Raw genomic sequence first — 22,856 nt, 5'->3', positions numbered from 1 at the left:
GGCTCCTACCTGTGTCGTATACGGCTTTAGAAAAGTTATCTCCTGATAAAAGGAGATGGAGATATTTAAAGCATACCCAACCACTAACTTCTGGGTAAACTGTCTGAAAAGGGTTAGCACTCCGGCTGGGTGTCGTGCCAAAAATGATTCAGCTGCTAAGCCAGATCCCAGGCATGTAACTAGGAAATACAGAGTCAAATTCTGTCCCCGGTCTGGTAATAGCAACGTTTTTTTTCATTTATGACCCGTTTTTAATCTCAACCATTTAGTCGGTTTTGGCGCCTGCAGCAGCCCTCACTACAGGGCCTGGTGGATCACCGGTAATAAGGGCCACTTTGTGTTTGTTTGCTTTACAGGTTGAATTAACTGCCTAGCTAAGAGAGTATTTGCGCTGTTGTTTACCTAGTGTCCGTTACGCTAGCCTTATGTTTGGCATTATTCGGTCCGTCCTTGCGTTCTATTAGGTTCATGGGTTCGTCTTGTTTGACTGGGACGTTGACTTCCTGGTGCGGTTAATATAACGGTTTAGACATTTTACCCAGACTGACCAATAGTGACCGACTTTCCAAACACGTGGCTTTTGTTTACAACTTCTGGGCAGCGACGTGGTTCTTGTAGCAATTCTAGTACCATATGATATGGCCACTTATGTTTTACAAGCAAACTGGGTAGCCTATCCCAATTTCTTACCATCTGAATAAAATTTGACTTTTTGGACCCACTAAAGAATCATAAAAAAGTAATAATTATAGACCCTATGCTAGGGCGTTTGTAGAATGTATTGGATTTTGTCGTATTAGTAAAATTCACATGTTGGTCCTTTTACTGATTTGGTATTGTCAATGTGTACTGAGTGAGAAAGAAAGGAGTGTGTGTGTGTGTGTGTGTGTGTGTGTGTGTGTGTGTGTGTGTGTGTGTGTGTGTGTGTGTGTGTGTGTGTGTGTGTGTGTGTGTGCGCAATTATTAACAGTCACTATATCTGGAGGAGGCACTGCTTTCTGTATCCATAAAGGTGACATAAGGCAGGCAAGGCAAGGCAACTTTATTTATATAGCACTTTTCATACACAAGGCAGACTCAAAGTGCTTCACGTATAAACATTGTCATACAATTAAATAAAATAATAACACATAACATCCAGAGAGTTTTGCACCTGTAATGTTTATGCTCAAGAATGACTTGTCCTATGTGAACATAAATAACTTGGATACAATTATTGTGGGGCGAGGCCTATTAGTTCTGACATATATTCATCAAAACACATAATGTGAAGCATATCACATATTGTACGGGTCCTCCTACGCATTCCATATTTAGCACGTAACTGTCTGTGATGGCACGGGTCTATCCGTTTTAGAGAAGGCAGAGGTCATCTCGCCCTTGCCCTGCTCTCTGTTGTTGCCAGAACCGGAGACGTAGGCTACCAGGTAATGTCCTCGTTATAGCCATCGCAGGAGTGGTAGACGTGACGCAATCGAATAAACACTAAATCAATCCATCGACAGAAGCTCGGGAAGACTGCATTGCATGCTTTTCGGATGCTGTTTTTTTTTTTACGGTTTTCTCGTCGATAGTTTTATTTAAAGATTACGATTCCGAGTGGTATTTTTCGGAGTGGTCAAGTTCATCTCACTACAGTGTACACAAGCAACTCCACAAGCAAATTACTGAGTTATTGTAGAGCATTCTTCGTACGTAGCCTAGGTGTGATCCTAAAGTCAATATGACCACCAGTCGACCTCTTTGAAGATAGTAATGTGGGCTGGACTACTCCCACTCCAAAGATGACGACAACAGAAGCCCCCGCTCTCGCCTAGACTACGAAGGCTGAAAAGAAAAGACCACGAGTGAAGGACGAAGCATCGAGAGGTAAAAAGCTAGCTTTCATCACGAACTGAGGTTGCAACATATGATCGGTCTACCCAAAGTTAGCCAATTCGTTGATTCATCAGATCCATACCATTTCACTTGTGAAAAAATACGGAACCACATTTATTTATAGTCATTCTTTTAAATGTATATTATTGTTTTGCCTGAATGATTGTATGTACATCGCAAACACCAGGGCACATTTACAGTAGAGCTACCGGTACATCAACCTACACATGATTGCTTGTCTGCATTTTGAACGTGTGCACTGCCTCCTGACAAAATACACACGTATGCATCTCTAACACCTTACTCTTGACACTAGGGCCAACCCACGTTGAGGAAAAAAAACGTAATATTGCCTGTCTATTAAAAAGTCACAAGTTACATTTTATGTTAACTTTAATATTGTACACTGTTAAAAATTATAAACCCAGCAATATAACGATTCTCCATCTCAAGTGATTGGGACGCGCGGGAGAAGTAGCGCGTGGGAGCTGCGTCACCAGGTGGGAGTAAGAGCATGATCACCGAAAAGACTTTCTGTGCCCGTTAATCAAATAAACCGAGGAAAAATAACCGACTTTAATATTTAGGAAATATAAACGGTGGAGGCTTAAATCCTCTAGTACAATTCACTTTTGTTGCATGACTTGTCGTCAATTTTCTTACTTTTTGGAGAACACATATAGGGCAATGAATTAATGAACACTGTATATCTTCATACCATGATTCCATGCCGATCCTTTTAATTTTCAATAGCCTACAGTATTTCACATGTTTAACATCAATACAGAAACATTAGTGTTGTACCTCATTATGCATATTAAATAGCCTACATAATCAGAATCAAAGTCAGTAACCTATATGCGCAAATCCTAGTGCAACTATGGGGTCCCAAAATAACCACAACTAATGGCAATATGTTGTTGATTCAACGATGCATGCATGTAGACTGTAACAGAAATATAGGCCTACGCTATGGGTTCGAATTTGTCATTGTAGCCGTACTCGCCTGTGTTGTCATTTTGGTACCCGGTTGTTGGGGGAGTTAAGACATGAGCATCTTTGCGTGACTTTGTTTGTTACATCTTTACGTGACTTTTTGGTTTTAAATACAGCATCATTCACCGCAATATCTAACAACCAAGGCACTTAACGTGCCGGTAAAGCCGTGTCGTTAAGATGGTAGCTTATTTTGTTTAGCTAAACATTGCCTTTTGCCAGCTCACTTTGCGCAAGCAGGGAATATTTCATAAAATTGAGTGCTAAATGTGCTACATTTTGTGTGAAGTGGAGGACCTCTATACATATTGCATACCAGTAACGTTACAGCAGTTGCTACCATCCGTTTGGATCACTCGTCAACTACTGGATAGTGATGAAGATGTAATGGAGATTACGCAGGAGGAGCTTCAGAAATGGATCAGAAAGGGAGTGAAAAAGAGCAAGATGGTGTTTCTATCAGCAGAGAAAAGGTGCCAACTACTGTCAGAGAAGAGGGAGAAGCAGAGGGCTGGGCTCGTTAAGCTCACCCAAGTATACTGCCATGCTTCTGATACACTTCCTTTAAATTCTTAAAGACTGCCACTTAGACCTATGACAGCCTAGCATGTTCGTTTTTGAGGATGGGTTCAGTCTATGCTATCCTTTTGATTATCCAACTTGTTTTAAATCCTGTGGGGAATTCTTATTGACTGCATTAGGCTTTGGATCTGCGACATATACATGCGCTGATATGCACCTGTTGGCTGTAATAAGTGGATGACCATCGACAGTTGACGTGGTTGTGCCCAACACAGGTCAGTGGCAGACCGAGAGGTCGTCGTGCAGCATCTCTAGGGCCTGCTGGGCTGGGACTACAGAGATGAGGATTCAGAAGTTGAGGAGGAGCTGCAGCACAAGCTCTCTGTCATGGGATCGCACTCCATGGGGGAGAAGTGTGGATCCAGGCATGGGACTGATGCTGAGGGAGATCCAGAACGGGGTAAAGAGGGTCTGGGGGGGGGGGATCTATAGCTCACATTATCCAATATCATCTTGGAAGAGAAAACAACAATCTCACTGAGGCTAATCGCTCTGTACTAAATTACAAATGTAATGTTACCTTTTTTTATGCCTAAAAAATGCTAATGTATACAATTTTACAATGAGAGACCATTGGATAACAATACATTATAGTGCCCTCCCTCCTAAACCTAAAGGAGATGATGTATAATTACCAAACACCTTCACACACAACTTTCCAACCACACATAAGCATATTAAATGACTTGCTCTGGCGTTTTTCTTTTCTTTTTTTTCTTGGAAGACGAAAAGCCCAAACTGAAGCGTAAGCTGGTCCAGTTGGAGGCCACATCCCCTCACCTGGAGACCGGTTGCTTTCCTCCGCAGTCAAAACGCGCGACTAGCAGAAGGTACCACGTCAAACAGCGCAACAAGCTGTGGAGCGTTGAACCCTCCTCTTTGTCCGCCCCAAGGAGACGCCCGGTGGTGGTGCTGAAGATGCTCTCTGAGCAAGAAATACACACTGCCCTTTGTCCCGTTGTGACGATGTCGACAACGACGATGATCATGTACATGTTGTCGGTGACGTCTACCTGGATAACGATGGCGATGATGTCATCGACAGACAGGGGCTTGGCAACTGGCTGGGGTTCTTCGACCGAGGATTCCTGGAAAGGGAAGGCCAGCGCCTGTGCTAGGGACACTGGATCCCTTTTGAGGATAAGTGCAAAAGACAACAAGGCAAAGATTAAATCAAAATCTGTCACAGTGGAAAGGCAAAATGGAGGTCAGTTAAAAAAAACGTTGGAAACAAGTCATTTATTCTTTTTTTCTTTAGCATTGCTGTAATATGTTTCTACACTCTTTTCTACACCATTTTTGATATCCTTGTCTTGGTGTTTTGTTCGGGCGTTCCCGCATTGATTCTTTCAGAACAATCAGATGCTCCTCACAATGGCAAGGCCACTGTACACCATGGTAAAAATATTCAAAAGCCACTCACGCAAATGTACTGTCAACAAAGAAAAGAAGCAGTCCACGACTGCCACGGTAGGAAACAAGAGGAGAAATTGTGAAAAGTATCACAGTGTCTTATAAAGATGCAGCCATACATTTTCTTGGTGGAAATGGTTTGGGATTTGAAAGTCGATCTATTCATGCCCAAAGGATAACACGACAATGCATGGTATTCAAGCATTACTGTTGTCCTGGCAGTCATTTTGCTCTGTTCTTGCTTAGATGCTCCGACATCAGCCGAGCCTCAGAGCTGTGAAATCGCTGTCTCCTCCGTCTCCAAGCCCTGCACTCCCATCGCCTCCCCAATGTCCCTAGCCCATGATTTTGATGAAGTGATTTTCTTTTTTTCCATCTTAGGTATGGATGTGCTGGTATTGAGAACTAGTATAATACCAGCATAATATTACATTAGATGAGATACATTACATATGTTACATTGTACAACATCTAATCCACAGTGTGGACCGTGTGGGGTGGAGGGCTTCAAGTACAAGGTGAGCCTTGAGAACAGGGGGCGCGTCCTGGTGTCTGGACACCACCTTGCCTGTGAGGACACTGCTCCGCTGTGCAGTCTCCATGTGCGGGTCCGGGTGGTGACTAGCTAGCGGAAAGACAACAAACCTTTCTTCTACTCTGGCATCCTGGGAGAGCTTCCCTCCAGAAGGAACCGCATGAGGTAGAGAGAGGGAGTGAGGTGTGTGGGGGAAAGACACTGCCCTGCATGATGAGGCTCTGGGAAGTCATATTAAAATTGAAAATCTGATTTCTAAAGACGTAGTTCCTCCATCTTCACAAAAAAAGTTCAAAACATTAACAGAATTCCAATCAAATGCAGCAAGATATGTGCGGGTTTAATTTAAGTGTCATATTTTGGAAACCTTATAGCGTTCTGTTATTTATTGGTGAGTGAAAAGTTAACCAAGAGAATATCTGTTCTGATTGGCTGCGAGCTGACCTCTCTATGAGACAATCTTTGACCCCATCTCATTTCCTACAGCACATCATTTTCCCTGATTAGATTCAGGGAATCTATCTAAATTGTTGATAACAAATACACACACAGTGTTGACATATCGCCATCTTACGTGTGACTGCAACTCTTCTCAATGGTGGTGAAACGTAGGAAGGGAGGAAGCAGAGGGAGACAGGTTTTTTTGGGGTCGTTTGTTTTCTAATTCTTGCTCTCTTTTATGCCTTCTCTCTCTGTGTAACAAAGGTGCGCCTTTGCAACTCTGAAATCCTGCCCGCAGCAGCTTTTAGAGGATATATTCACCGGGTTTAACCTCTTATTCTAATTGAGTCGCCTGGCAACTAAAGTTGGCAATTGAACAGAATGGATATTTTCATATATATATTTCCTACCATTTAGACAGTGATTGGTAGCTCATGAAATTTCACAAGCTTCATAAGATAGGATGACTTAAACTATGCATATGCAAACTCAATTTATAATAGAGGAATATCCAATAGTTCGGATTCTGTTTGTCTTATCAATGCTGTTTCCTTAGGACTTGTCTAGTCCGGCTCTTCTGGTCAAATCTCCTGAAAGGAGGTGTATGTTTCAGGTTCCTGGTCTTTTTCGACAATCACACTCCTAACTATGTTCGACTACCTTCTCTGCACCTGGTGTGCAGGCCATGTAAGACCGACAAGCACATTATATATATACTTTAACTTCTAACCCTTAAAGTGATAATGAAATGACAAAAATGTCTTGCTAACATTATGGTGGATAAATAAACGTTGTCATATACATTCAAATTCAAAACAACATACTCTCCCATCAGTTTCGGAAAGAAACCTCCTCCTTTTGAATTTTCCAAAACGTTTTGACCTTCTTCGTGAGGGCATTTTTCCCCAAACATTTCTTTTTGAAAGACGAGCACTGTTTATTTTGACCCATGCTACACCACATCCTTCTCTCCACTTCTGTGTTGTGTCTCAGTGGTGGAACCCTGGGGCGGACATCCCAGGAGACGCCCACCGGAGATTCATCAGGGAGTACCTGAAGGTGTGGCCGCACCCTCCTATGGCCAACTACTGAGTGGATGAGCAGCTCAACGTGGAGTGCAGAGAGCCTGCGAGGTGCTCCGTGCAGACTGCAGCCTGATGCATGTCCTCTTCAAGGTAAGCGTCTTCGAGGGGGTTGGAGGTGCTTTGTGGCTGCAGTGACCCGTGATGATCTGTTTCTACATGCAGGTGTTTGTTTTGTATGGCTACAGCCTGACTGTGCAGTACCTGTTTCCCCTCCCCCAGCATAGCGGACTCAAGGAGGGGATTTATCGAGGTTCCATGCGTCTGGAGCACTCGGTCAACACGAATAAGGTTCTGAAGAATACGGACAGGGCGGGAGAGACGAAGGCGGCTGAACCCAGCAGCGGTATGTTTTTCTTTTTCTTCTATGGTTTAAGTTTATCTATAATAGATTAATTTTAATCATGAGGTGGTGCTGTTATATCCACCGTTTTTACAAATTTGAACTAAAACCGAATCAGAGAGATATCCTTGCGCAAGTGTACCATATCCTGTACCGCTATAATCCTGTACCACTATTACTGTATTACTGTTACTTTTAATACTTTCCTGTATAATAAATAAAAAAATTAAAAAAATACATTTCAGTTCTCTAGACATTTTAAGTTTTTTAAAAAATAAAAATAAATTTTACGCCACTCTTTATGTTTGTGTCAGTAACCCACGAAAATCCGCAGGAAGCATGTCCCGGGTCTCGCTCCACTCCGACCACTCCACCCACTCCACCGGCCGCCATGGGTGAACTACACTCCGCACCTCTGCAGCCCCGCCTGCCTGGAACTAGTCTGGCGCGACAGGCCTCTGGAAGCGTTGCGGAAGCGCAACCCGCTGCTCGCCCCCATGATGTACAAGTTCAGACGGGCCAAGAGGCAGCTCACCCCTGACACCATGGCCTCGGTATTGAGTCTGGACGGCTCGTAAACAGGGTGTCCCCGTGGAGACGAAGCCCACCTACAGCGTATACTGCTACGCCCCCTGCGGCCTGCCCCTGACCGCCATCGCCCAGGTGGAGCAGTACCTGCATGACACGCGCTGCGACTTCCTGTCCATTGACGCTTTCAACCTGGACCCGCACCTGTCTGTCACCGGTGCCAAACCCCTCCCCTTCAAGGTGTTCCTTCCCGACCTGTCCGGCGGCAGGGAGAACAAGGCGTTGCCCTGCATCAACGAGCACAACGGCCAGCTTCCCCCCCAAGATGAGCTACCGGAGCGGCCGCGACACCAGCCACGTCCGTCTCGACCCCGGCCCCGGCGTTGTGACGGGCTAAGTCGACGGTTGTAGGGACAGGTATGTGCGTCCGGGTTTGGTGGATCGGGTGGTGCCCAATTGAAACGAAAGCCAGCCATGCCCACTTGATAGAACCTCGTTCCCAGTCGTTCTCATTTCACAACCGAATCGCATGGCGCTTGGAAAAGCTTGACTTGTGCGTTATTTGCGAGACAGAGAGGCTATTCGTTGCAGTGACATGGTTTTACCGGACTTCAGGTAGAGGGATATCCAATTCGGTCACATATTTTGGATTTTGCTCTGTCAAATTCTTCGTCATAAGTAAATACGTAGATGAAAACACAAGCTGAGAAACGATGGTACATGTGAACAGAGTAGACATACTAGTATACACCTTTCACCTTGCACAGGATACAAGCAGGACTTCCACAGGATAGTGTAATTATATAGATATGATTATGCTGGATATTTGCTTAGTATGAATATAATTGCACTGGATGAATTGTGTAAGTATTAATAGATAGAACAGTACAGGTTATTAATATATATCCCTGTTATTTAATTTAAGTTATGTGTTGTAACAAATTAAATAAATTACCACGTTAAGAAGAATTTAAAATGAAAGATTGTGTAGCTCCCTTACTAAACATATTTTATGTCTCTATGCCTCTGCCACAAAGAGAGTCCTGCTCCTGTCGCCAGCTGACTATCCAGAGCACCGGTGGGAGAGCCATGGAGGAGAACTCCAGCTACGCTCAAAAGAGACTCAACAATGCAGTTGTTACTGGGTGAACCTTCACTGTTATCTCTAGTTAATGACTAGTGTGCTCTGGTTTTACTTCTGTGATTTTTTAGTCACTGCACGTTAGAGTACAAAGTGAAAATAAAAAACAGCACAAGGAATATATTTGTATATTGTTCAATATTTGCAGACCTGCTTGATCCAGTTTAGGTTCTTTCTTGAATGGCCACCTCAGCAGAAACACTATAGTGTGTGTGTGTGTGTGTGTGTGTGTGTGTGTGTGTGTGTGTGTGTGTGTGTGTGTGTGTGTGTGTGTGTGTGTGTGTGTGTGTGTGTGTGTGTGTGTGTGTGTGTGTGTGAATAAAAATCCCTGCAGCGTGTATGAGTGCAACGCCCAGTGTCTCTGTGACCCCCCGCACATGCTCGAACCGGGTGGCACAGCAAGGCGTCCAGGTGAGGCTCCAGGTCTTCATGACCCAGGACCGAGGCTGGGGCGTCTGCTGCCTGGATGACATATCCGGGGAGACCTTTGTGTGTTCCTACAGCGGTAAGAGGGACCATGTCTCATAGCTAGGATAGGCGATTTGGAGGAACCTGACAGATTAAGCCAGACTCTGAAGAATAACCACATGGAAATCTATCATGCCTCCCTTTAGGCCGCCTCCCTCAAAGCTACTCCCCTAAAATAAGTAAATAGGGGTTGAATGCATGCTATTATGCGGTTTAAGGGAACGTCAATCAAAGATTAGAGCCCTGCCCCTATGTGGAAAAATACAATGGAAGAGTGCAAGAAGGTATTTATTTTAATTTGAAAATAGGTGGGGACTATTTCCAACAAGATCTTTGGTTTAACCTCAACAATTTTTCCTTTTTTTTTTTCAGAAAACGGTTCAAACCATGGTTGTAACTCGTTTTGTCATGTACATCCTGATGGGTGCTTTGAGTTTATATTGGACTGGTTGGCCATATATGGCAAAGGTTTTCACTCTATTTTCGCTGTCCCATGTGGGATGAGTGCTGGTCCTTGGTAACGAGAAGAATAGGATTTCTAATGCCTACTTTGTCGAACTAAACCAAATAGTTGAACTCAATAATGAGGATTATGAAACTGAAGCCTATTGCTTGGAAACAGGTACGCTGTTTGGAAGATCTTAAGTTCGAGACAATGAGACAAATTGACAGCAATGTTGGACGCCTTTGCATTTGAGACGCAGTTCAGAGCTATAGAAGTTGTAGGGAAAGGATTGTGAGGTTTGATGATAATACACACGCCGTTTGGTTTAAATATTTGACAACTGCTCTGAACAGTCCAAGAAGCAATGAATGGTGGTTTAAGTGGTGACCCTAAAAACAAATTACATGAAATGTCCTTAATCTATTGGTTTGGGAACACATAGAACCGTAGTAAATAAACAAAATAAGTACAGGAGTCGCTCATCATTAGTGTCCGGCACATCTACTGAAATTTGTCTAAAATATTCGGAGCAACATCATTCATATTAGTGCCCTCTTTTTTATGACGTATTTTTCAATGGGTTTTATTTTAATTTGACTGATTTGTATATCTTTCTGATCCCACGAATGTTGTAGCCTCTAAAACGACTAAAGCCAAGGACCCTTCAAAGAGAAAGAAACCTGCATCTTCCATGGTTCCCATGACTACATCCAGATGTTTCTTTGATGGCGAGGAACACGGCTGCATCCTTGATGATAATATGGAGAGAAATGTTGCCCGCTACCTCAATGTTAGTTCTACATTTATAACACAACATGCGTTATACTCTAGTTACAGTACTATTTTATGGAATCATTTTAATTTATTTCAGATTGAATCTACTTTCTGTCCTTTCTTTTATAGGATAGCTGCAACCCAAACTTGTTTAAACAATAAGTTTTTATGGACACACACGACCTCAGGTTTCCCTGGTTAACCTTTTTACTAGCAAGTAAGTAGTTCTGAGTTGTTATTGTGTTGTATTTATTTTATCAGTTGTAAGGACTGTTTTGCTGTCAAATAATGAGCCTCTTATTGTATTATTTTGAACTTTGCAGGCGGGTCAAAGCTGTCACAGAGTTGACCTGGGACTACAGATCTGTCCAAAAAGAGGATGCTGAAACTCTTCTTGGTCAGCCGTGCTCCTGTGGGTCTAAAAACTGTTCTGGCCAACTATAATGCTTAGAGACTTGATTCGAAATTTATATAAATGTGTTGATTTGCAATGGTGTGAAGTTTTTTACATTTAAATAAATATCCCTCAACATTCACAATCTGAATAGTTCACATTAAAAATTGACCCTAGACTATTTTAATATTGAATAGAAAAAAACTCTAATCATTATGTTTTGGAACTATAAACAAGCAATGTTCAATTTGCTTGTTTATAGTTGCAATGTTCAATATTATTCTAGAGATTTTGTATTATTCTAGAGACGAGATGTCTAATATTAAGTTACCCGATAAAGAAGGCGTAGCACCGCTGTCAGCCCAGCGCTAACCAGTACAAGAAGACGCTTCCTAGCGGCTTGGGGGAGAAAAGATAAACCGTCTAGAGAAAATCATTACGAGAAGCACCGAAGCGCCACCACGGATTTCTTGTGGGATAAACGCACAGGCCTCGCTGCTAAAACGGTAAAGGAAACATAGGAACATATAAACGATGCTATGAACGTTTATCTAACTACATGGATAATCGTATCGCGTTTGGTTGCTAACGCTAGCTGCTAAACGTATGCTAAGATGGCGGTCGAATTAGTTTGGTTAGTCAACATCGCTAGCACAACAAGCTAGCTTTGCAATATTCGAATGTCACTGTGCTCAGTGCAATGCAACTAGGTGTATCTTTATTTCTATCGCTAGACTACTAGGTAAGGACATTTCGTTGGAGGCTGGTCATTGTGATGGATACTCAATGCGTACAACGACTGTGTTGCTACTGCAACATTCAAATGCAGCCCACCGTCAGCCAACGTATCTTGTCATGGATAGTTACTGTTGACAAGCATAGATCCTTTTAAATGTCTACCTCCAAGGCGTCCACCGGGAAGGATTGTTTGGTTTAATTTTGATTCTCGGCTGGTTTATCCGCTAACGTTAGTGTGTTGTGTTGAGCTAACGGTCGACACTTAGCGTGATGCTATCACATTGTTAGTTCCCTCAAGGCAAATGCCTATTTTTAGTTAAAATCTCAAGTTTGTCCTCAACAAATGGTCCCTGATCAAGTAGTGTTGGATTTGAATACGTCAATACGTCATTTAGTTTCACACACTACTGTTGACAATGACCAAAGTTTCGGAATTGATATTCAAGGTGTTGGATTTGACTGAAGTATTCTCTTCTTAAAAGTCACAACAGCATTATTAGTCATTCATCATTACGATAATTGTTTTAGGACTAAATATTGTTCCACCAATTCTCTGGCTGGTACATGTCTCGAGTTCGGTCAGGGACAACATGACTGACGGCGACATATTCACTGAATTGTTTAAAATGTCCTAGATGCCTCACACGAGACGCTACTCGTCCTCGGAGCGAGACAGTCGAAGCAGCTACCAGGATCGTTTTAAAGACAGAGGTCGGAGACCGAGGCACCGGAGATCGCCTTCGTTTTCCTCCAGCAGTGACAGAGACCGAAACAGAGAACGAGATCGAAGGGGAAGGGGAAACAGACAAGAGGGAAGCTATGCACGTTCAAGGAGGTATGTTTGAAAGCCCTATCCCTCTGCCTTTATGCCAAACGGTGTGTTTTGTTGATGCTTTTTGCTATTGCAACGTATTGCTTGGTCCCACAGCTGCTATGCTGAGAGAGTGTGACATTGAGTTCCATTAGAAGTGATTTTGTACATCCCTTCTCTGTTTAATACGGTGATGTCCTTGCTCTCAGTCGCAGCTTTGACAACCGGTCAGCAGAGCGGAGGCCCTTTGACAGAAGATACTGCGATGGATACCGACGCCTGGACCACAGTCGGGAGAGAGACCGCGACCGGGAACGAGAGCCCCAAGCCGCGGCCGACCCTTACTATCCACGGGACTTCACGGCCACCATGTACGACTACCGGCGAGGCCGCGAGAGGGAGCGCGAAGAGTCGTACCGGCGGAAAGGCAGCAGGCGTAAGCACAAACGAAGGCGGCGTAGAACCAGGTCCTATAGCCCATCCTCCTCGGTGAGTACAGCCCAACCCGAGCTTGTGTCCTAACCCTCCACCTCCCCCCTCTTTCCATCGCTCCCTCTCTCTCTTCTCTCTGTCAATCAGGCCTATCCGTCTGTCTTTTCTCTTTAAACCTATTGTTTTTTACAGCCCCTGGACTGGGTAAGTAGTACAATCTTTATGTTTTTTTTTGTTGGTTCATTTTTCGTCCTATCGGCAGGTTTTACTTGGTTCGTATTTTTGTTTTGGTTAAAAGGGGCGTTGCTTAAAGTGGCATTTCACTTTGGTAGAACATTTTCGTTTATTTGCCCAAATTCTCATCACTTTTGTTGTCCCCCTGTGAAAATGCACGTTATTTACTCCTACATTTAACAAGGGAGACTCTTTTAGATAAATAAATCGAAGATAACCTTGCTTCACATGTATTGAGACAAATCGGGGTCGTACATGACATTCATTATAACTGTCTTGGAAGTGAGCCTTTATAGACAATGGATAAGAATGTCAATGACGTCTCAAAAAAGGCAATACATACAAAGTGCAGTTCTATAGAAAAAGCCCATCCACTTTGTATATATCTGTCCAAATCCAAGCTTAATTTACACTGTAAAGATCATGCAGGCATTGCTGTAATATTATCACGGATGATCAACAGCAACTGATAAATTAATCTAAATTCATAGGAACACCGACTCGCTATATATTGTTCTAGCTCCAGAAAATGTTCGATCAAAGAATTGAATTTGCTTCAAGTGAAGTATATGAAACGTATTTCACATTGGGGAGATGCATTACCCACAGTTGATGAAAAGTAAACGCGCGTTTAATTTCAGAAAGGGATTACATCTGGGCTTGTCTGTTAACTCTCTCCTGCCTGACTGTCTATGGTCACCTCATTTAGTCCGCCAACCTGGATAGTACTCTCATTAACATGAGAGGTTATTTTTTAGAAGTTAGTGATACTGCAACTGTCTTCATTGTTTTTTTTCCCCTCTGCGTTGATGAATGGATATGCCGGTTGCTTCCTTGTGTTGTAAGCAGCCGTAGATACAAGGCAGAGGGGGGGAGAGGAGTGGAGGACAATGTGTGATCTTTGACTTGTTCCCTTGCAACTATATCCCCTATCGTTATATATATCCCACGCGTGGTGTCATGCGTGACTCGCCTCATGACCCACCACCAAACCCACCCACCGACTACGCCCACGAAAACCAACGGCGCCAACCAACCCCTCCTCCTCCCTCCTCCTCTACCTGTGACGCCGCCACGGCTACGGCTGCCCGCCCCCCCCTCCTCCACGAAACGACCTCTTCCCCTTCCCCCTTCCTCCCCCATCCCTCATCCCCCCCACCCCCTACCTACCTACCTTCCCTACCTACCTACTCCACCCTCCTCCTCCACCACTGTCCCTACCTCCGGTCGTGTGGTGCGGCTGCTGTCGATGGCGTCCGGGGGGGCTGAAAGCAGCGGAGCGGCAGCCGGACGCGGGCACTGAGTGTGAGGGACGACGAGGAAGGGCACCTGATCTGTCGGAGTGGGGACGTCCTGCAAGAGAGATGTACTCACTGCCACTACTCTATCGTAACCCTTCTCCATAATGAGTATTCACATTACAATTGACAGCGGGGCGGAAGTGCCTGATGATGTTGCCGAGGATGTTGATGTCGATGTCGATGATGATGATGATGATGATGACGATGTCGTCGATGACTGGCTAGGACGCTCTTTTTTTTTTTTTTTGCTCTAGCTGGAGAACAGCAGCAGAGGGGCGGGTGGTTGTGGTGGGGTGTTAATCTTTTGTTGTTTTCTCCCAGGAGGATTTTTAGATTCCTTCTGGCTTTTTGTTTTTGGTTTCGTTTACTTTTAATTTTGTTATTTTATTTTTTGAAGATTTTTAGCTGTGGAACATTCACCGTGTTTCACAGAGCAGTTGCATCGCCGAGCGGCTCTGTCGCGCTGCGTTACAAGCAACCTTTGCGGGTTTATATCTATTAACAATTTTGTGCTCGCCATAACCCAGAATGTGAAGATCAGCAGTTTGTTCTTCAGTTTACATCTGGCTCCGACTTGGCTTATCCCTCGGCGCCAACACCCAAAACCCTAGCATAGCAGCGGACATTATATTGAAGCACTCTCATAAGTGGTCAACCGTAGGGTCAACAGTTTGTCCAGTTCTACGGTTGCCCAGTTCCACGCATTAGCCATGGTGGAGCACCAAGCCATGCCCACTTGCGCGCTTATTAGATGATTTAACATTTTGGATGGCTTCAAATGGCCCTAATGACGGTTGTTAGATCAACCATTTTATCGTTATTTCATTGACATGCACCATGGCTTGTAATCCATTCGGCGTAGCTTAATCGCCAAAGTTTTTCAAAGCCTGCCGCTGTCACTAGGCATTGGTTGTGGAGCGGGATGGGCGCTAGAGTCGATGACGCCTGTCACACCTTTTGCGTTATATTAAAACATGATGTAGATATATCCGTGCTCTCGGCCCCACATGTCTAATTCCTCTGTTCCTTCTCTCCATCTCTCCCCTTTTCTTTCCCCCCTTTCTCTCTCTCTCTCTCCCTCTCTCTGTCTCTGTTGTCTTGTGTTACAGACGAGATCGTCAGCACCCTTGGGGAGGGCACCTTCGGGAGGGTGATGCAGTGCATTGACCATCGAAGGTGTGTAGGAGCTGCTTCAGTGGGAGGGGGGGGAAACCAAGGCAGCAGAAGCTGTTTTGATGTTGGACTCCCCCTCGATTCTCTCTGGGGGTCTCATTTCTGAGGCAGCCCCATTCTGGCGTGTAACCAGAATAATTACCTGATGATGATCTGATCACTTCCATATTGTCTGTGTTACGTATTGTGTATTTCAGTGCTTTAATTGCCATTTTGTTGAGGTGTACTTCTATAACCTGCCATGAATACAGATCAATTTATAAAATGCCTTTTATTGAGCTGAGTTATGATGTGGCAGAACACAAAACCTCGATTGTGCCAAAACGGCATGTTCAATTTAAATGTGTTGCCCAAGGTATTTATAGTTAGCCACCTTTACTCAGAAGCCAGTGATCGTAAATCTTGCGCCGCCTCAGACTAGGGCGGAACCTTGTTATTTTCGCATGGAAAGGGATTCAAATGATTCTTGTATGATTTCACTGTTTGTGAGAAAAGGGATGCCATGCATAACCGGATGTTTTGTTTGAGAAGTTTGTTTACCTTTTTTCATCTGATTTATTGATCACACGTACGGCTACAGAACCAAACTGCTGGTGTTATATTTCTGTTGTCGGTGCTGGTCTGGTGGTCTGGACGACCTTTCGATTCTAAAAGGGCGTGGCCTTGTCTCTACCCTGATTCAGGGGCGGAACCCATGTCGCACTGAAGATCATCAAGAATGTGGAGAAGTACAAGGAAGCGGCTCGGCTGGAGATCAATGTGCTGGAGCGGATCAACGAGAAGGATCCGGAAAACAAGCAGTGAGTGCCTGTCAGGAGCTCTGCGGCGGCAAGAGACCGCAAACCAGTTTGGTAATTGTAGACGGGTACATGTGGTGATGCAAGTAATGCACAATAATTAGATACAGTCATTTAGCAGTGACTAACAGTGGGAAGACAATCCTCAGGTGGAATGATATGGATGTATAAACAGATCTATAACTGTTGAATTCACAAAACACGGTGGATGTAACGGTTTGAGCTAGTGAAAAAAAACCAGTTGAGATGCCAATGCATTCAAATCGTCAATAGGACCCCATTGGCAGGAGAGAGGGCAACTATGCATACCATTCCACACATTCTTCATTGATGACCCCTCGCTGTCTCTGTCTCTGCCTCTCTGTCTTTTGGTTTCCCTGATTCCCCCTCCCCAGCCTATGCATCCAGATGTTCGACTGGTTCGACTACCATGGCCACATGTGCATCTCCTTTGAGCTGCTCGCGCTGAGCACCTTCGACTTCCTGAAGGAGAACAACTACCTCCCGTACTCCATCGGCCAGGTCCGCCACATGGCCTACCAGCTCTGCCTCGCCGTCAAGTGTGAGTGTGGCCCGCAGTACAGCATCACAACTTCAGAACCAAGCGGACAGCGTCAGCTTTGGTCAGACAGGTTACTTCATAGCTGCTGCTGCTGGATTTCAAAACTGTGCCTCAGTGGTGTATTAGCAAAACACCCTCTGTCAGGATAAGCAGAAACTTAATCCAGGCGTGTGTAGGTTTTATACAACGGCTGACAAGTTAAACTGTCTGTAGTCCCGATTGTTTAAATATTGGTGGGTGTTGGAAAGCACCCCCTGCCTACTGCATGCTGAATAACATTAAGATTATTGCGAAGGCTTGAAACGACCAAACCACGTGAACAAAATGTAACAATAAAAAAACGGCAAGATTGGAACAGTTACTTGCTGAAAATCAAGGACATTCTTGTTGGCCCCGCCCCCGCGGTATCTCCCACCTACACGGTTTCCCCAGTGAAAGCCTCCTTTGTCTGGGATGCAGGGCATCTACACGGGGGAGTCGCTCGCTGGTTCCCAACGCTGTACCCTCCACTTCCATAAGAAATCAACACCAGGATCTCTTGGCCGTGGTGGAGGGGTGGTTGTTGTTGGGTTAGCATGGCGGGGTGCAACTAGGCTACCATGGGACAGGATTATCGTGTATACAAGCTGTGCCAACATCACTTTTATTTATTTTTCATCTCTCCCCCTATAGTCCTGCACGACACCAAACTGACGCACACGGACCTGAAGCCCGAGAACATCCTGTTTGTCAACTCTGAATTCAGCATGTCCTACAATGTAGAGAAGGTGAGCGACGCGAGTTGAAGCCGGTTTTGTACGCATCCAAGATGGGGCCTGGTCTTTTGAGAGATGCTTGTCACACTGTTTCGTTCAAGCCTCGACACCTCTGATGTAAAAGTAGAACTATCTGGATGATAGGTGATGACAGGTCTACCATCATTTCAACTGCAGAGTGCAAGGCTTCCGTTTGCTAATGCTTTTTACCTTGGAGTTATCTGCTGCAACTACCATCCAGTCAAATATTTGTTATTTTCATTCATGGACAACAAACAAGTAGGGCTTCTCTGAAGAATGCTCTTGACCTAGTTATAAAAGGCTAGTCTTTTTTGGTTGTTGCAACAAAAAACACAATCACAACATACTGAACCTTTTACACCGGCATTTCTTCACAGGCTGCCATATTCGGGCCGAGTGTTATGACATTCTTAAGACAGAATGTCGTCAGGACTGTCACTATAAGGCAGAGTCTGCATTCATACTCAGCCAGCCCCGGCTACAGTGTAAAACCGAGAGCCCATGGCCTATTAAACGTTCTCAAATGTAATCCACTGACTACAGAATGCACCCACATTCTAGTTCAAATCCTGTCGGCCTGTCCCCTGGGGGTCTTTCCCGCAGCAGCAGGAGCTGCCAGGAAAACAGTGGAGCCGGCCTCCGGGGAGGCACCGGTTGCACAACCTGTTTTGATGTGCCGTTTCCACCCCATCACGTGGCCCGCCGACGTGGCGGAGCCGATGTTAAGGCTCATTAAAGCGCCACCATGGGAGGCCGGGAAGGTAACCCCTCATCGGGAGGCACCACCTATCATGTTGTGAGCGCTGTCGCTCCTACCTTCAGTGGCAGGGCTCGCACCGGAGATGTGATTAACGCACCGGAGATGTGATTAACACACCGGCAGCAACACAAACAAACAGGAAGGAGAGCTGTGTGTCTCGGGTGCCCACAGGTTCGGGGTCTACGACCCCCTAGTACCCACGGTCTTCCCGCAGGCGGCCCTCGAGCAACATGCCCACGGCGACATCCATCGGCTCCTAATTGACCTCAGGACGTGTCGAATCTCGGTCCCTTTGGATAAACGGCGCCAGCCTTAATGACGGATGGATAAGGGTGTGTGTTTGTGTGCCGCTGTGCTCCTCCCCTGCAGAAGCGAGACGAGCGTGCGGTGAAGAGCACGGCGGTGCGGGTGGTGGACTTTGGCAGCGCCACCTTTGACCACGAGCACCACAGCACCATCGTCTCCACGCGCCACTACCGAGCCCCGGAGGTCATACTGGGTACGGTCGACACACACACACACACACACACACACACACACACACACACACACACACACACACACACACACACACACACACACACACACACACACACACACACACACACACACACACACACACACACACACACACACACACACAGAGACTTTCTTGATTCACACTGACACTTTACTGAAACCCCTTAATGATATCAAATCATAATAAAGGACCTGATCGTTTTCTCTAAATGTTCTCCTCCCCGTTTCACACCTTCATGTGTCCACACAGGCGCTTTCTTATTAATCAGTTATTTTTTATCTCGCTCACGGAAACTAAATCTCATGTAAGCGTTTTATGTGTCGAAATTTGACCCCCCGGCTACTCTGGTACGCAGAGTTATATTGAGAGACGTGTGGTGTTCGTCCTAATGAGCATGCGTACATGGTCTCGTGCAGTACTCTGCTAACCCGTCACAAATACAACACCCTCGGGGGTGGAACACCTTAAAGAGTGTAATGAGCTCATTAGTTTGGAAAGTGCTGACTCTTCCTCGCTTTTCTTTGTTTTGTAATGAATTGGTCGGGAAAACGGTATTAGTTTGGTTTAAGTTCGATTTCATTATAAGTTTGACAACCCTTGTTGCTTTCTGGCCAAAAGGCCCTTGTCAAGATGACTATCTGCGTTATTGGTTCCGTACAGGTTTCTCATCCTTGTACCCACTCTAACCTCAGGTCTTATTTTTGGGGGGGCGTTTGTTTTTCGTTGTTCAACCCGCAGAGCTCGGGTGGTGCCAGCCGTGTGACGTGTGGAGCATCGGCTGCATCCTGTTTGAGTACTACCTGGGCTTCACCTTGTTCCAGGTACCTCACTCTACCACCCACCCTCGTTCTTTCACTCACTCACTCACATTCACTCAGGGAGTGATGACCAAAGTAGGCCATGCATCGGCTGCTTGTCAGCCCTGTTGCGTTTCCTGTGACGCCCAATACAGGTTAATTCCTGTCCATAAGATACTAGTTGGGTTCACACACACTGTGCCCCACCACGTGTGTAATGGGCTGGTCTTGACCTCCCCCAGACACACGACAACAGAGAGCACCTGGCCATGATGGAGAGGATCCTGGGACCCGTGCCCTCCAGGATGATCCGCAAGACGCGGTTAGCGCACGCGCACTCACGGCCATTATGAAGGCTCTTGGCGGACCCTGTTTTGACTCTCCTTCTTTCCCCTGGAACAGGAAGCAGAAGTACTTCTACCGGGGCAGACTGGACTGGGATGAGAGCTCGTCTGCTGGGAAGTACGTCAGGGAGAACTGCAAGCCCCTGCGGGTAAGAACAAGACCCTTTTTTTTTTTTTTTTTTCTCCTTTTATTAACACCTGGTTTCGGTTTAGTTTTCTGTTAGTTTCAGTTTCCTTCTCTGCAATATGGGTTATTTGTCGGGGGGTGACGTTCAGAAAGGTCAGAATGCATATTATGTAATCCAATGACCATAACCCATAAGTCGGTTTTTGCCAATTTGTGAGAGCAAGGTACCCGTCCCAGACCCGCCTGCCTCAGCCAATGAGACGCTTGTCCTCCTCTGGTCCCCCTCCAGCGCTACCTGCTGTCGGAGGCGGAGGAGCACCACCAGCTCTTCGACCTCATCGAGAGCATGCTGGAGTACGAGCCGGGCAAGCGGCTGACGCTGGGGGACTCCCTCAAGCACCCCTTCTTCGAGGGCGGCGGCGGCGGGGCCGACCCGTCCGCCGGCAAGAACTGGGAGGGCAACCGCGACATCAGCCGGTGATGCCCGTGGACGCCTGATGGACACGCACACAGACGGACAGACGAGGACATGGAGGTCGTGGGGATCCTCTTTTGGTTTTGGTGTTTGGACGCGAGTGTGTTTTTGGACTGCACTCGAGCCCCTCCTTCTCCCTCGCCCCTCCCTTCCCTGCGGGGGGTACCGCGGGGCCCCTGAGGGGTCTTAGAGGAGAGCCAAAGAAGAATCTTGTCCCGCTTTACGTTCCCCAAACAGATCCTGCTCCAAGATGCCCTGCGATTGTTTTTAAAACCCAAACTGTTGCCCTCTCTGCCCATCACACACACACACACACACACACACACACACACACACACACACACACACACACACACACACACACACACACACACACACACACACACACACACACACACACACACACACACACACACACACACACACACACACACAGTTATTTTTTTCTCCTGCCTTCGTTCATCAGCTTTACTCCACCTTTGGCCCCTTTCTATCCCTGTGGTCGGCATGTCAGGTGAAAAACGGCCCTTTCAAAGAAGAGGAGTTATTGTTACTCGTATTTAAATCAAAAGGTGATGTTTTGGGGTTCAACCTGTCTTCCAATTCTGGTATATAGGGGGATTTTTTTTTTTTTTTTTTTTTTCTCGAGCAAGGACGTCTAAATGAGTCCTCAACACAGTTTAAGGAGACTGGATGTCATCCCCATGGTACGCAGGGTCTTCCACTATGCTGGCCGTACATTGACTGGGTGGGGTTAAAGGCACAGCGGTCAGAGCAAAGCTAGTAAAAAGTCAATTGAAATAAACAACACATTTCTATTGGATGGATGACTCCAACAAGGTATTACATAATGAGCCGTAACTGTGTCCTGCCTGGAACGATGAGTATTGTATAATAGGACTGTCCCTTTCAATGGTGGTGTTTTTATATTTCCCTCTTCGATCACTGTCCTCTGGGTTTGTAAGCGACGCGTTGAACACTCCAGAACAGCAGGCCTCTGTAGCTGATCTTTTGAAGGGATTTAACTTGTTTCTGTTACAGTATGCAATTTTTTTCATTTGTTTTTTTTTTATGTGTGGGATGATGTGTATGATTGTGTTGATGGTTGGGCGGGGGGGGGGGGGGCTTTGGGGTTAAGGGTCATTAGCTTTCCCCCCGGAACACACAAACATCAGTCGTACAGCTGTGAAATGCACGCCACATCACACAAAATGTTAACCCCCTCCTACCCCCCTTGATTGACTATAGGCCATGAACTCTGCTCTTTGCATTGAGATTAAGCACAGCTCTTACTGGTAACCATGGGCAACACACTAACCCGTTATGTTATATTTATGATGGAATTAGCGGGCCATGACCTCCTTGTCACCCTGTATGACCCCCCCCCCCCCTTCCGCTCTTAAAAACCTGTACATTACTCTTTTTGTATGAAATGTAAGCGTATTAAAAAGTGTATATATGTATGATTGTGTAGAATTACAGTAAAGTTCTGGCCAAAGGCTTAAAGGCGTGATGTGCGTGTCGGTGGTGTTAGGTGACGCCCCGGCCCTCTCTAATCCTACAACTGCCATGACTTCCCTCAGACGGATTAGGGTGGGAGGTGCAATGGCATCATGACACGTGTGTTGCAGTCACGCTCGCACATGAACTGTTTGCCACAAAATGGATAGGTTTCACCCCTGGTGGTGGAAGGCCAAAGATTGCCGTGTCAGCCAGTTTTCTGGGCCACCTCGGTCCGAAACATACTTCCCCGGAGGAAAATGTCTGCTGGCCCTCACTCAAAATTGTGATTATCAACGTAACAATCAAAATTCCCACGGTTTGAAAAGACCAAATATTCAATGTAACGTAGAAAGTTCTATGAATATATAAACACGACAATCTCCCTGGCTGACAGCAATTTCTATCCAACACTTGGCTGCTTTCTACAGAAATGTCACTTGCTCTGTTCTATTCATCTCCCTGCAGAGAACCCCAAAGCCTCCAGGG

General features: G+C 45.6%; 1 protein-coding gene and 1 long non-coding RNA gene across 7 annotated transcripts; both read left to right on the top strand.

Moving 5' to 3' along the window:
• Positions 1-1,352: 1,352 nt before the first annotated feature.
• On the top strand, positions 1,353-11,162 carry LOC115535530 (uncharacterized). 4 transcript variants are annotated; one of them, XR_003974520.1, is made up of 13 exons: positions 1,355-1,869; positions 3,672-3,856; positions 4,181-4,663; positions 4,810-4,926; positions 5,116-5,250; positions 5,352-7,020; positions 7,150-7,273; positions 7,585-8,215; positions 8,836-8,943; positions 9,274-9,444; positions 10,488-10,642; positions 10,756-10,843; positions 10,950-11,162. It is a non-coding gene; the product is annotated as an uncharacterized LOC115535530 (long non-coding RNA). The 4 variants fall into 4 exon arrangements; XR_003974519.1 differs by having other exon boundaries at positions 1,354-1,869; positions 4,810-5,250; XR_003974521.1 differs by having other exon boundaries at positions 4,810-6,532; positions 6,839-7,020.
• A 222-nt stretch (positions 11,163-11,384) lies between these two features.
• clk2a (CDC-like kinase 2a) lies at positions 11,385-22,373 on the top strand. 3 transcript variants are annotated; one of them, XM_030346790.1, is made up of 13 exons: positions 11,385-11,526; positions 12,394-12,593; positions 12,779-13,058; positions 14,511-14,601; positions 15,646-15,712; positions 16,393-16,509; positions 16,902-17,068; positions 17,741-17,835; positions 18,974-19,103; positions 19,863-19,945; positions 20,164-20,243; positions 20,324-20,414; positions 20,682-22,373. In XM_030346790.1, the coding sequence occupies exons 2-13, from the start codon at positions 12,394-12,396 to the stop codon at positions 20,871-20,873; spliced, it is 1,593 nt and encodes a 530-aa protein (XP_030202650.1). In that variant the 5' UTR covers positions 11,385-11,526; the 3' UTR covers positions 20,874-22,373. The 3 variants fall into 3 exon arrangements, with proteins under 3 accessions (XP_030202650.1, XP_030202649.1, XP_030202651.1); XM_030346789.1 differs by having other exon boundaries at positions 14,508-14,601; XM_030346791.1 differs by lacking the exons at positions 11,385-11,526; positions 12,394-12,593; positions 14,511-14,601 and having other exon boundaries at positions 12,777-13,058.
• The last annotated feature ends 483 nt before the right edge of the window (positions 22,374-22,856 follow it).

This window comes from Gadus morhua, chromosome 22 (assembly GCF_902167405.1).
Source record: "Gadus morhua chromosome 22, gadMor3.0, whole genome shotgun sequence".
In the NCBI taxonomy this organism is placed as follows: Eukaryota; Metazoa; Chordata; class Actinopteri; order Gadiformes; family Gadidae; genus Gadus; species Gadus morhua.
This window is presented reverse-complemented; position numbering and strand designations above follow the sequence as displayed.

Bases quoted from the DNA above. Each gene is read 5' to 3' on its own strand.
- clk2a (XM_030346789.1), top strand. From the start codon at position 12,394: ATGCCTCACACGAGACGCTACTCGTCCTCGGAGCGAGACAGTCGAAGC. The intron at 16,510-16,901 runs GTGAGTGCCTGT...CCCCCTCCCCAG, and splicing joins AAGGATCCGGAAAACAAGCA to CCTATGCATCCAGATGTTCG. The intron at 19,946-20,163 runs GTACCTCACTCT...GACCTCCCCCAG, and splicing joins TGGGCTTCACCTTGTTCCAG to ACACACGACAACAGAGAGCA.